The 13,422-nt window shown below is 39.2% G+C and overlaps 1 protein-coding gene across 2 annotated transcripts in view; it reads left to right on the top strand.

Moving 5' to 3' along the window:
* Positions 1 to 2,780: 2,780 nt before the first annotated feature.
* Positions 2,781 to 13,422, top strand: part of homer3b (homer scaffold protein 3b) — a 47,444-nt gene continuing 36,802 nt past the window's right edge. The window contains exons 1-2 of one of the 2 annotated variants that reach the window (XM_044200452.1): positions 2,781 to 2,926; positions 3,192 to 3,317. In XM_044200452.1, the coding sequence (XP_044056387.1) occupies positions 2,823 to 2,926; positions 3,192 to 3,317 (230 nt within the window). In that variant the 5' untranslated portion in view covers positions 2,781 to 2,822. Of the gene's footprint in view, positions 3,318 to 5,753; positions 5,800 to 13,422 lie in introns of both variants that reach the window. The other variant, XM_044200453.1, reaches the window with a different exon arrangement.

The raw sequence follows: 13,422 nt of genomic DNA, 5'->3' as shown, positions 1-13,422 counted from the left end.
CAGTGTCAATTTGTTTTGAAGCGCATCACCTGCTGCCTGCATCTCGGCGGCATCTGCACTGAAAACTGTGGATGACATGCACCTGTTTTTGCTCTGAACCTTTGGCTGGTGTCCTTTGTTCAGCAGACAAAAGTAATTGTCATTTCTGATATATTTGCTTAGAAAATATGGGAGGAAAACATACTGGAGGAAAAGCAACTAATACTTCCTTTTTTTCTGTTTATCCAAACACTTTATAACTAGACACATGTGTATTGTAAAACTGTTTGGTAGAGATTTTTTTTTAAACTGTAAAATGACGTTTCAACCTGTCAGATAGCGAGTGCCTGTCCTACAGTCTCACCATTCAGAGCTTGGTGATGAAGTGAAGCAGTGTTTTAGATCAATAAAAACCTTCTACTTTCTCCTTGAGACAGAGAAATCAAATTTTGTGTCAAGTTGTTTATTTCATGGTCTATTTTCCATGTGATAAATGACCAATGATTCACAAATCACAGATCTCATAAAATATTTATTTCTTCTCCTAACATTATTTAAGTGATTATTTCTGATGTGGCCTTTAATTTTATCTTGTAAATTTTACATCAGCCCAAAAATATTGGTGATCTATATGCAGCGATTATCAGAAGGTGGCTAATGTGTGTTGTGGAGGATTTACAGCCTCCTCTACATCTCCATCTGGTCTGAATGGATTTTAACCCTGAACTATGACCTTAATCAGTCTTCACTGGCTCTCTGTGCTTCCCTGCTGACTCGTTCCTCTGATTGACCTGAAATAATTGGGCCTGAGGCACTTTCTGATTTTTCTGTGTTGGTCTGACATTCAAGAGTTAAGAGGATTGTATTCACAAGCAATGAACCCCAGAAAAAGATCATCAGTATGCAAACATAGATGTTATCAAAAGGAAAATGTGGGTGTTTATTTTTGCTACTCGTTGCTGCTCCTCAGCTGCCCACTTACAACTTGGATTGAGAGCTTCCAAGAAGCATGTGATGAGCGATTTAAATAGGCATAAATATGTGGACAGAATCTCTCTGACTGAACAATAACCAAAGATTTTTATGCCAAATTTTATTTTTATTTTAAGTTTTATTATATTTTTCAAAATAAAGTCCAGGCAAGGAGATTAATTGCAAAACAGCTTCTTTGAAAATGGTAACATTTAAGATTTAATTCTCTGTCTAGACTATATTTCCAGTGCAGATGATGCCTTGTTTGTCTCATCATGCCTTTCTGTCATACCTGCCACAGTGAGCGTGAAGAACACACTATGAGTTTGATTCAGTCGGTGCCTGACTGGAGAAGGAGAGAAATCTTCACCAACGAGACCCATCTGTGTGTGCACACTGGGCTGCCAGAGGTGATTAATGCTCCGTGTGTTAAAGGCAGAGGCCTGGAGGTTCAGCTCCATCCTGCCCAGACCGTCCAGCTGTGTTGCAAACTGAGTAGTCTCTTTCTAAATGAACATGAGGGTTGTTTGCATGTGTAAGGCAAAGATCTGATGTTTCCTGTTGCCTCCCTGCAGCACAGAGTAGCAGTCAGCTGTATCGCTGTAACAGGCCACTGAGCAGCATGAATAGTTCACAGGAGCTGCTCCCATCGCTCTTCCACTACATTTGATGCTCTGCTCTCCCATGTTCAGCCCATATCCATGCAAATATATAAATCAGTGGTGACTCCAAACCAAGGCCTGCATGAACTAATGAGGTGAAGAGCAGCTCTTTGTAAGCGTGTTAAAGCAGTGATTTTATAAGGAAGGTTCTTGAGCTTTAACAAGGCGAAATAAATGAATGAATGTTCCAGATTTCTTGTCTTTTCAAACTGATTTAACATCATGAAAAATCACAATTGTACCCAAGTCATATTTTATTTTGCTTTTTTCCCCCAGTATTCAATACGATTTATGTATTTTTTCTGTATCTTTTAAATCATTCCATAATTTTATATTTTATTTGTGCATGTGTGTGTGAATGCTTACATACATTTTTGTCAGATCAAGTCAGATTTATAAAGAATGTTTAAACTGTATGTGGCTTAAAAAGGGGGAAATTAGCTTTCAAAAAATGTCTAAATTCAGTGAGATGAGAAAAGACCTTTTGACATGATTATTAATCTGATCCATTACTATGCAAAGCATTTTATACACAGGCACTCTATCTACTGAAAAATCACTGTAACAATCGAATTACGTTCCCAAAGGGACTGTGTAGTGAAGTGTATATCACTTTTGTTGTGAGCATATATTTTGTTGTTGTTGTTGTATGTTTTTTGGTTTGATGTTCTGCATGATATTTCAAGGGTCTTGCTCCTCTCTAATGGATGACATCATTACATTAATGCATAATATTCCTGTAGGGAACTTAATGTAAATGTACTGCAGTGAGTTTATTGAGCTTTGTTGTATTCTCACAATCAGATTTTCAGTCTTATAATTGATCCTATCCCACCAACAGCAAGATATTTAACCTTTCCATGTGATTTTATAAATAGTGTTTGATAGGATTATTTTTATAAACAGCTTTGTACTGAATATTATCTGATTTAACGTGAGATCAACAAAGGCAGTGGGTGCAGGATTTTACATCTCACTGATTATTTGCTGAAGCTTTTTTGTAAACAGCCTTCTGTTCTTCCTCCAGTAATTTCAGATGCTTCAAGCTTTTATTACGCTGCGCCTCATAAATACGCACTGAGGGGGGCTTTTAAGACTGTCCGCAGGCCATTTCCACATATTACATTTCGCATTCTGACATTTAAGTGGAAAGTAGGGATAAGGAGTCGCAGGAAGGGGCTCGTTTGTAGTTTGCATTGTGACCATCAGATGACGCTGAAGAGGCTCCACGGTCCCACCGAGACAGTTGAATGGGATCCCAGTGTGATCTGGCACAGAGGCGGGAGGGGAGCACAGCACAAGTCCTGGAAGAGGTTTGAACCAAAAGCACTCTGCTGCCCGACTTTTATCGACATTCCTCCGTCTGTCCGGCCCGCAGAGCTGAGCCAAACGGTTCAGGGTGCGTAATTACGCACGGGACGACAGATCCGCGGTGTTACTCGCCGTGGAAACCCGCGGACAAAGGAAGGCAGGCAGACCGGAGTACAACAACTGACTTGAGAGGAGAGGACTACTGTTGGAGGGGAAACGAGGGGAATCTAGAGTCGGAAGTGATTTGTCTTTTTTTTTTTCTTCCAGAAATGTAACTTGCAGGATTTCGGGGAAGAAGCGAATACATTTTTTAAACCGAAGAGAAAAGGACAAAAAGTGGAGTGGTGAGTGGAATCAGACCCCAAATCAGCATTCACATCCTCGGAGCATGGGGTAAGTTAGAGATTTGTGTCTGACATGTACAGTTCGCTCACTCCTGCTGTCTGGAAGTGATTTGTTGCGATGGCGAAATGTTTAAAAAGTGAACTTTGTGGTGACTCGCGAATTTTCAGAGCTCGTGGCTGTTTGATCCGGATAAACAGCACTACCTCTGTCCTTTAAAGCCTTTTGGAGCAATCGATCAGAAAATAATTTCTCATGTGACACTGCGCTGTTTTCTTTGTTTAGATTCTGACTGACATTACCGAGAGAGGAATCTGTTATTTGTGTTATTCTTTGGCTGATACACAGACGGTTTGTTTAAAATTGAGTCAAGCTGTGCTCAGTCTCATTAGCTGTGTGTGTGTGTGTGTGTGTGTTGAATTATACATGCAAGTCTTCAGTTTGGTTTTAACACACCTGAACCCTCCTCACATTACCAGAGTCCAAACCTGCCCCTCTAGACCAGTCCAGTGACACTTTAATTCAGATGCTACTCAAATGACTGAACAATATTGGAGCGTCCTCACTACTCTGTTATCTTTATTAGGGTTTGACTGATATATTTTTGGAAACTCATTATTCATACACGTTTGCAGTATTGCTCATTTTTTACTTTTTTAAGCGACAGTGAAAAGAAATCTACATTGCAGGCCAATTTTACATGTCATAATACACACTTCACTATCAGGTAACATGTTTTAATGCACAGGGGCTACATTGCTTGCAAAATGCTTTTTAAATATAGTCTTATAGTTTGTTTACTTACAACTTAAACTACTTCTTCAGACCAGTAAAACTGTAATGTTGGTGCTCACTTGTTAATGACCCAAATTGCAACAACAGCTGCCACTGGATCCCTCTAAAGACATGAAGGTTTGTCCTTCGAATGTCCTTAAGACCAGGCACAACCTGCACCTCCTCCTCAAATGTGACACAAAGAAACTAACGGTGCGTTCAGCCCTTCAACAACAACATGTAAAGTCAAATTTCCAATTTTACCCCCGGATGTTGCACTCAAATAGCCAACAAAGTGGTAAATACCTGAGTTTACAGCATCAGTTTAGATGTTCCACTTCAACACATGATGACTAATTGGCAACTGTGCACCAGGTTATTGGGAAATACAGTCACATAACAGAAAGTTACATATGTATCCATGATGCTCTGAGTGAAGATATTATCTCTTATTCTAGTTCGAAATGTACAGTAACTGAAGTACTTTAAAGGTCCAGTGTGTAACATTTAGGAGGAGCTATTGGCAGAAATGGAATATAATATTTATAATTATGTTTTCATTAGTGTATAATCACCTGAAAAAATTATAATTGTTGTGTTTTTCGTTACCTTCGAATAAGCCATTTTTATCTACAGAGGGAGTGGGTCCCCTTCCACGGAGGTCGCCATGTTGCACCGCCATGTTTCTACAGTAGCCCAGAATGGACAAATGGCTCTAAATAGGGCCGTGTGTGTTTTTCGCAGGTTTTGGGGCCACCTCCTATGCTTGGAAGGGATAGGGAAGGGTATTCAAATAGTTGCCAACTGCAATTTCACCGCCAGATGCCACTAAATCCTACACACTGGACCTTTTTAAGACAAATTATCTGTGAGGTGACAACACACAGCTCTTAAGCTCCTGAGCACCCATCTATGTGGTCACAATTTTGAATGAAAGGGTCTCTAAGCAACCTCTAACTTCATTCAGAGATCAGTGTTTAACAGGCTGCTGACATAAACAAAGTGTAGCAATCATTTACAACTTGCAGTAGCTTTTCCATTCTTCCAGTTAAATTATTTAACCACATGAAGGCAAATACCTTTCAAACACAAAGTGGCCCCGTCATATTTTTGAGTTAAACAGGACCACCTGAATGCACCATTCAATAAATTAACACTGTGCAGTTGATTAAGGGATGCTAAGGGCAGATGATGATTGATTCACCAGAGGTGTCTCCACATTTGTGAATAAAAAAAGCTACATTTCTTAGTCACATTTGAGTAGCCTCTGGACTCAGACAGCTATGTTGACCAATTGCTAGATACAGTATTTGGGTCTGCAATGTGAGTGTTAATGAGGCAGTTTAACAACTTTTAGTGTGACTTGTATTTTAAGGCACCATTATAAGTGTATCTGTGATGAGTGTGTGTTTTCATTGGAGTGTATTAACTGATTGGTGTTTATATATATATATATATATATATATATATATATATTTGAATGAGCGTTTTATGATGTTTTGTATAGTTTGTATATTTTGTTATTTTGTCAATGACATCTGTCAAAACATTGCTGTGATTCAGGTTCTTTTCTCTTAATGTTAAGCACATTTGACCTACATTGAATTATAGTTTCAAACCTCAGTAAATCTCACTAAATAATACCTTACAAGCTCCACAGGTAATTTATTTCACCGTTTAACTTGGATCCTCTTTCCTCTTGTTCTGCGGCAGAGGAGTTGTCTACAAGCTGTAAAATGTTCCCGCTACATCGAGAGAGGTATAAACACACGTCATCTCTGTGTTGTGGCTCTGCATGGCAGGGATGGGCAATAACTCAAGTTTAGTTTTTGATCTCCTCCCAAATAATACTGAGCATCAGATGACTGTTATTGATACCTTAACCTTCCATCAGCAAAAGCTGCTTAAATGCCAACATAATTTATTACTTTGTCTGAATATAGACGTTATTTGGCTGAAAAACAAGGCAAGTAAAAAATGTGCTAAATGTTAATATAGAAATCGCAGTCAATTTTCAGTATAAGGCAAGCTTTTAATGGAAAAAGGTAAAAATCATCATGAAATTGAGAAAGAGCTTTTGTTTATTTATGCTTTTGGCTCTGGTTTGATAGTCAAGAATACAACATCAGGGTCTGTACTACTGATACTTTGGGGATCAATCCGCCCATCCCTACTACATCAAAAATTTATTTGCATCTGAACAAAATCCACCCTCATCACATCCCCATAATGTTTATCCTCTCGTCAGTATATTGGTAATTCTAACTGAGCTGATTCACAGAGTGGAGGTTTCATGCTCATCATTGTGTGCCGATGTTGTCAGCATGCTCTCCTGCTCTTGCTGTTGTTGCTTGGTGTCTCTTCCAACTTATCGTCCTCCTGTCAGTTGCTCCATTGCAGCTCGACTTCCCCATGTACTGTTGGATTGTTTAACCTCTTAACAGTGCATCATATTTTAGTTGTTTGGTATGTTTAGTTGTTGGTATGTTTTGCATAGCTGTGAAAGTATGAAATCAGAAAATGGAAATCCTCAAGAGACATTCGTACCAATACCTCGACTAACTCAAATCCAAGCTAACCGCAGCCATTGTGCGCTGTGAAATGCATTTTATAGCCACCTTTTAAACCATTCAGTGTTTTGATACTCAAAAAGTGGAGTATCACACTAACATTCAACATTTTGGGAGATTAAAATGTCACTTTCTTACAAAAAGTTAGATGAGAAGATCAATTACACACTCATATCTGTGCATTTAGTAACGTTATAGCGCTAAAGCTAGGAGATGATTAGCTTAGATTAGCCTAAGGAAGTATTGCAGGGGGAAACAGCTAGCTTGGCTCTGTCCAAAGTTGAAAAATAAACCAGCACCTAAAGCTCTTAACGCGTTATATCTCATTTGTTTGATTTGGACACAAACAGAAATGTAAAAACGTAAAAAGACCCTGGGAAGTCACTGTGGCCGCTGTGCCAAAAAATAGCCTAGTTATAGCTCATAACTCCCCGTAAAACCACAAATTGTAATTTTTACAGTTCTGTTTGTGATGAGACGAATAAGATACTTTAGCTGTTTCTCTGAAGCAGCGAAAGCTAGCTTTCCCCCTGCTTCCAGTTTTTATGCTATGCTTAGCCAACCGTCTGTCATCAATTGAAACTGAAAAACTGTCACTGAAAAAAGACAGACATGAAGAAAACAAAAAACACATCAGAAAGCAAACAAATATCATAATAAGATTGTAAGTTCGTGGTCATAAAAAAGTGTGTTACATTCATTCTTTATTGGAAGTTGGATTTTTGTTTGTAATGCTTTTTTGTTTTGTTTTTCAGTGGAACTTTTTTCAGTGCCAATACATCTTTTATACAAGTGTCAGTTCAGGTTTTGTTTACAATGCCAAATTTTATTTTTAATGCCAAAATCTAAAGTCACTGTCCTGGCTCTAGCTCCACACTTAACACACGAACACAAGTGTTAACAGTCTTCTCATCTAACTATTAGAAACATATAATAAGGTTAAAGTATAACCACTTGCTACAGCTGTTGAAATGCAGGGTGCAAGGTAGGTCACAGTGTCACATATCATCTCCTTTACTGTTGAAATCAGCCTTAACGTCACTGTGCAGCCTCCCTCTACAGCACAGAGGACGTCTAAACTTTGGTTTCAGCTTCAACATAATGAGTTAATCTGCAGCGTAATACCATAAAAGCTGTTCAGCGTCTGCGTCCTCCCACTGGCCAAGGAGAAACCAGCCGCTCTGTGGGGATCTTAATTGCTGTTTTGGAGACATCTGCAATTGCATGAATCAACAGTCATCTCGGCTCACTCTCTTTCTGTTCATTTCATTTCACCGCGTTTTATTTGCATGAAAGCGAATAACGATGCTGCCGGAGGATCAGCTCTGTGTCTCTCCCTGACCTTCATATCCTGAATACAGAAAACACTCTGGCTTTGTGTCACCATCACAATGTGAGACAGCAGTAACTTATCAGTCAGACTCCTGCAAGAGGAGCTGACCTTCAGATAAGTGAAGTGCCGTGCTGTCGTTGAACACAACCAGCGCTCACGTTTTGGGCATTTTTCCAAGTGTTTTGCTAGTTAAAGGCTTGTGGTTGTGTAGTGTAGTGGTCAACATCTTTGAGCAACTGACCATAATTCTTGTTTTACTCCAAAGCTTTCGTACTTCATACTGCAGCGGTGTAAAAAAACCTGGGCAGCGTCTATGTTGTGCTGTGGTTTGTGCTGCAGATTTGTTGACTTGTTGAGCAGCTACAGCATGAGTTAGCATTTCCCCTGGCGGTGCTATTTTGGTATGTAGTTGTAGCGTGTCATGTTGCTGGACTGGGCCAGACACTTTCACTGGCTCGGGAATGTGGACACGAGGCTTACTTACTCTCAGAGGTCAGAGGAAGCAGACCCTTAAAGGAGAAATGCTTTTAGAGGAACAAAGACAAACTGCCAAAAAGAAAAGCAAAAAAAAAACCTTTTCCTGTCAGTGAAAAAGTCCCTAGAGGCTGAAAAACCACAGCAGAGTTCCAGCTTTTTGTGTCTTGATGTGCAGATGGTGAAAAATGATGCTCAGCGGATGCTCTCATTTAGACTTAATTTAACTCTTGTTTTTTTGTTTTTTTCAGGCTTATGGGTCAACACGTGTTATTCAACCTGACAGGCTGAACATTTTATTTTAGAACTGATTTCTATAGATAACCCTGTAGTGTATACATATTGACAGCAGCTTCTTGCCCTCTCAACTATAGATTTCTCAAATGGAGAGGTGCTTGAATATGAAGGACATAATGTGAGTTGTTGCATAAACTTTTCATGAGGTGAAATAAATGAAATCCAATAAAGTTACATCAGAACATCTGCAGTTTTCACAATGTTACATCTCCAGTGTAACAGCAATATTGCATAAAGGATAGGTTCATATTAAAGTCTTAAAACACATGTCCATAGGTACATGTGCTTTAAGAGGTACATTGTTCCTCTTGTCTATACTGGCCATGAAGAGATCCCTTCCTAAAGTGATTTTAATTTAAGTGATGGGGGACAAAATCCACAGTCCTTGTTCTGTGTAAAAATGCATTTCTAAGTTCAACCAAAGCTGAGTTGAGGCTTCAGCAGTCTGACTTAGTCAAATCAAATAGTTGTCTTCCAAAGTTAGTCTTTTTAGTACAATATTCCCTCTTTGTGCTACTGTCCCTCTGCTGCAGCTCAGCAAGGAAACAAAAACAGGAACTTTTGTACTAAAAAGACTGTAACTGGAAGATATCCACGTGATATGACGTGAAGCTTCATATTAACTTAAACTTTCAAATCAATTTTTGCCCTGAACGAGGACTGTGGATTTTGTCCCCCATCACTTAAATTACAATCTTGTTAGGAAAGGATCTCTTCACGGTCGGTATGGACAGGATGAATGATTACAGTGACCAATAACCCCTTCAATGTACATATGGACATACAGTATGTGAGTATTGTTTTAAGACAGACCTGAAAAAATGTGAACCTACCCTTTACCTGAGGAATTAATGAAAAATGGCCATCACAAAATATATTCAGTTTACAATTATATAAAACAGGGAAAAGCAGCAAATCTTCACATTTTGAGAAGCTGGAACCAGTGAAGGTTTGGCCTTTTTGCTTGATAAATGATTAATTGATTATCAAAATTGTTGTTGGTCATTTCACTAATCGCTAAATTCACTAAACTTATTGACCTTGGATTAACAGTATATTCAAATTATGAGCATCAAACTGAAAAGTCAGTTATTTTTTTCAGTGGGAGAGATATTTTATTTTTTCCTGCTGAGGACTTTTTTTACTGCTTCTCTGATCGAGCCGATCACAATCAGTCATAATTTTTGTTTCCTCTTCCTATAAACAATATTGTGTGACCTTACTACACAGATTTTGCCATTGCATTCCTCATTACTGATCATTTCCATGAAACTCTTGCTGCTGTTATTTAATGAAAGATCTAAAAAAACATTTTTGGTACCTGCTTGTGACGGCATTTTTGACTGGAGTACCACAGAGTCTCGGACTCGTCACAGTTGGATACACGGCTGTATGTAAGGTCTTTTGTATACATCTTTATACAGGATGTTTAGCTGCTTGTGCTTTGACCTTTAAGTAACCTCTTGGCCATCTCCTGCAAGCTTTCTGATTTGCTGTTTAAAGTGTGAACGTTGGCTCTTAAGTACAACCAATAGGATTTTTGGCAGAAAGTTTTGCCCCCCCCCCAGGCTATTTACTGCCCGCTGAGCTTATAGGCTCCATTATTGGCAGTTTGAGGAGTATTTTCTCAACTACAGAAGCGACCGGTCGGGTCTAACTGCAGGCCCAGGGAGGAGGGTGCAGCTTCTGTTTCACAGATCAGAGATTCAGGGTGGTGAATGGGTAGTGAAGTTAAGAGGAGAGATGAAGAGAGCAGCAAGAGAGGATTAGAAAGCGATGACTTGGGGCGAAGACACACAGCTCTCAGACAGCACAACCGCGTGTGTGTGTGTGTGGTGGCGGCAACTAGACACTGAATAAGAAATACATTTAGAAAATTCTACACTGAGAGCCACGGAGCATTTTCTTGATTTACGGTTATAAGTTTATCAAAAATGGAGATATCAGTATGAAAGTATGAGAATATTTAAACTCTGATATGAATGTATTCACTTAAATTTTTTAACAGAACTGTTTTATTTATAAACAGGGAGCAAAAAACAAACACTCCAGTTCATTAAACTACACACGGCCTCAAACTTTAGAAATGTCACTATGCAGGTAACATGATTTCACAAAATGCTGTCCTATTTAAGATAGGGTAGCTCTTTTTTGTTACACACTGTTTAGAGCCCTCACACCCTCCTGCTCTCAGACGCCCGTGGTGATATCACAGGTGATGCTGTTCATGAGTCTGTGAGGGTTCAGTGATCAGGGCTTTGGGGGTTCTTGGTTGTTATCTTATTTGTCAGGAATGAACAGTGACCCCAGAACATCAGTACTGTGATCTTATTTTTATTTAAACACGCCACATCTGAAAGTTTTCTGATTCAATTCTTTTCTGTCACATGCTGTGTGGTCATAACTGGACAACAACTTTAATTTACATCTTATTTATATTAGTTATGAATCTTTACACTCAAAAACTGTTTTACTTGGTTCCTCTACAATCCCTGGATTAGTAACTTGCCAGCAGACATATAAATAAAGACACAAAATCTTTCTATTAAGATTTTTGATAAAAATGGAGCTTACTACTTTTAATGGTCCACCTGGCCTGACTTGGTTGCAGATTATATTTAGTCTAATCAGGTCAGGAAGGGTCCTGTTGTATTGCCATGGCTCTGTGTGTTAATATCAGTGATACCCAAGGAATGACTGCTTTATGTTGTTAAATTAAATCAACAACAAAAAAAGTTGGGACAGTGAGTCCGCGTGGACCTTTTCTGAATACGGGCTGTGGATTGAACGTTTTGATACTTTCACAGTATTTATATAGCACCTAGACCTTATAATCAAAAAAGACATGGAAATCTCACTTACTCACATATGGAGACCTTTTAATGTTTTGGACTGTTGATCAAATAAAAAAAAAAAAGATGTCACCTTGGTCATGATTAATCGAGAAAATAATCGTCAGGTTAATCGATGAGGAAAATAATTATTTGAAGCCCTAATGACGACCTGTAGCTTGTCAATAAATTCCAATTTTTCAAGTTGTATTTCCCAGATGTGATTTCTATTTTACAGGAGGTAATGAACCGTTATCGAAGATGTCCAAACAGTTATTTGAAACTGAGCATGAAATCCTGCGGTGAATGACGCCACGTAGGTCAGAGGAAGTCTATTCAATCCTCCTTGTTTTCTGACGGCTCCCTGTAGAAAACTCAGCCCTCGTACTGTCTGTCTTCCAGCTTGTCCAGATGGAGCTATCTTAAGTCCCTCTGTTTACGCCTTTGCTGCAGGCAGCAGCCAAATACCGTTGTAATATTTTCCTGTGCCTGGGAGAACTATTTCATCTGTATGAATATGAAGCTGAAAAAGAGCTTGCATGCTCAGCAGAAGCCCCTCCAGGAGACAGACTGAAGGAGGAAAAGAGATGTTTGTTTGGCTCAGTCCGACATTTCATCAGATCTCTCATTCTGTATGTACACCCATAACCTCGAAATTCATCTGAATGCTTCACCTCGAATAATTTATCATGAGGGTGGAGTGTAGCTGTTAGCCTCAGGGCTGCGTGCCTCCTCTATCTGGTGGCATTGCGGTGCTTTGATGGGGAACGTAGAGGACGCTCGGTGGATTAAAGAAAACCTAAAGCTTCAGCCGTCAACTCAGACTCAGCTGCCTCGCTCTAACATTCTTTGACAACAGCAGCATATCAAATAAAGGTTTCTGAAGGCAAAGTTCTTCTGAGGGAAAGTGTAGTTTTAAATCTGTCAGTTGGCACCACATCAAAACCATCAGATGATCCAACGGTGACAGCCCCCCTGCGACAGACCGCTGCAGACCTGCGCGGTGCATGAATACAAAGATGTGTGAAGATAAAGTGTCCCAGAAAGGCATGAAAAGTGGTTGTGCCCATAGAGGATTCAGCCCTGTTCCCCCCGCTGGCCTGCCCACCTGGGCTCAGGTCGCAGTAGAGCTTTCTCTCCTGTGTCTTCAGATTTGGCTTGTCTGTCTTTTTTTGTCTCCTCCACTCTGACCCTGAATACAAATTTAATAAAAAACCCCAAGGAGAATGTACAAGCTGTTGTTTTCATAATGGGCTGTTCTGTGAGAATTTCCAAAACAAAACCAGCTCTCAAAAGCTTCTCAGGTTACTCACATTTCTAGTTTAGGCATTATTGCCACTGACAATGTAGACAAGTTTTCTTTATTTTTTTTTAATATTTTCTCATTTTAGCTGGAATTCCCACTAGAGAGGAAGTAGAAATTAGAGAGAAAATTATTTTGATAATCGAGTAATAATTTAAGTCATTTTCAAGTAAGATGGCGGACATTACTTAGCCCCAGTTTCTCAGTTGTAAGGATCTACTGCTTTTCTTCTGTCTCATGTGATGTGATTTACTGGATATCTTAGAGTTTTGAAGTGTTGCGTCTGGGAAATTGTGACGAACATTTCTCACTATTTTCCGACATTTTATAGACCAAATGATTGATTGATATATTGAGAAAAAAATTGTCATATTAATAAATTATGATAATTGTTACTTGCTAATTCCCATGTAAAATGATGTACACTAAGAGAAAAAGGAGGAATTCAGTTTGAAAACATTGTTGGCCGAGACACGTGATGGGCGTGTGAAACTTTTGATCTCACCTGGTTATGGGTGAGTTTTTCTAATTATGAAATACCTCCTACGTTTCCCTTGATAGATAAACTGAAAGT

Source organism: Siniperca chuatsi, linkage group LG6, assembly GCF_020085105.1.
Source record: "Siniperca chuatsi isolate FFG_IHB_CAS linkage group LG6, ASM2008510v1, whole genome shotgun sequence".
In the NCBI taxonomy this organism is placed as follows: domain Eukaryota; kingdom Metazoa; phylum Chordata; class Actinopteri; order Centrarchiformes; family Sinipercidae; genus Siniperca; species Siniperca chuatsi.
Note: the sequence above shows the minus strand (reverse complement) of the source record. Positions and strands in the feature narration are given on the sequence as shown.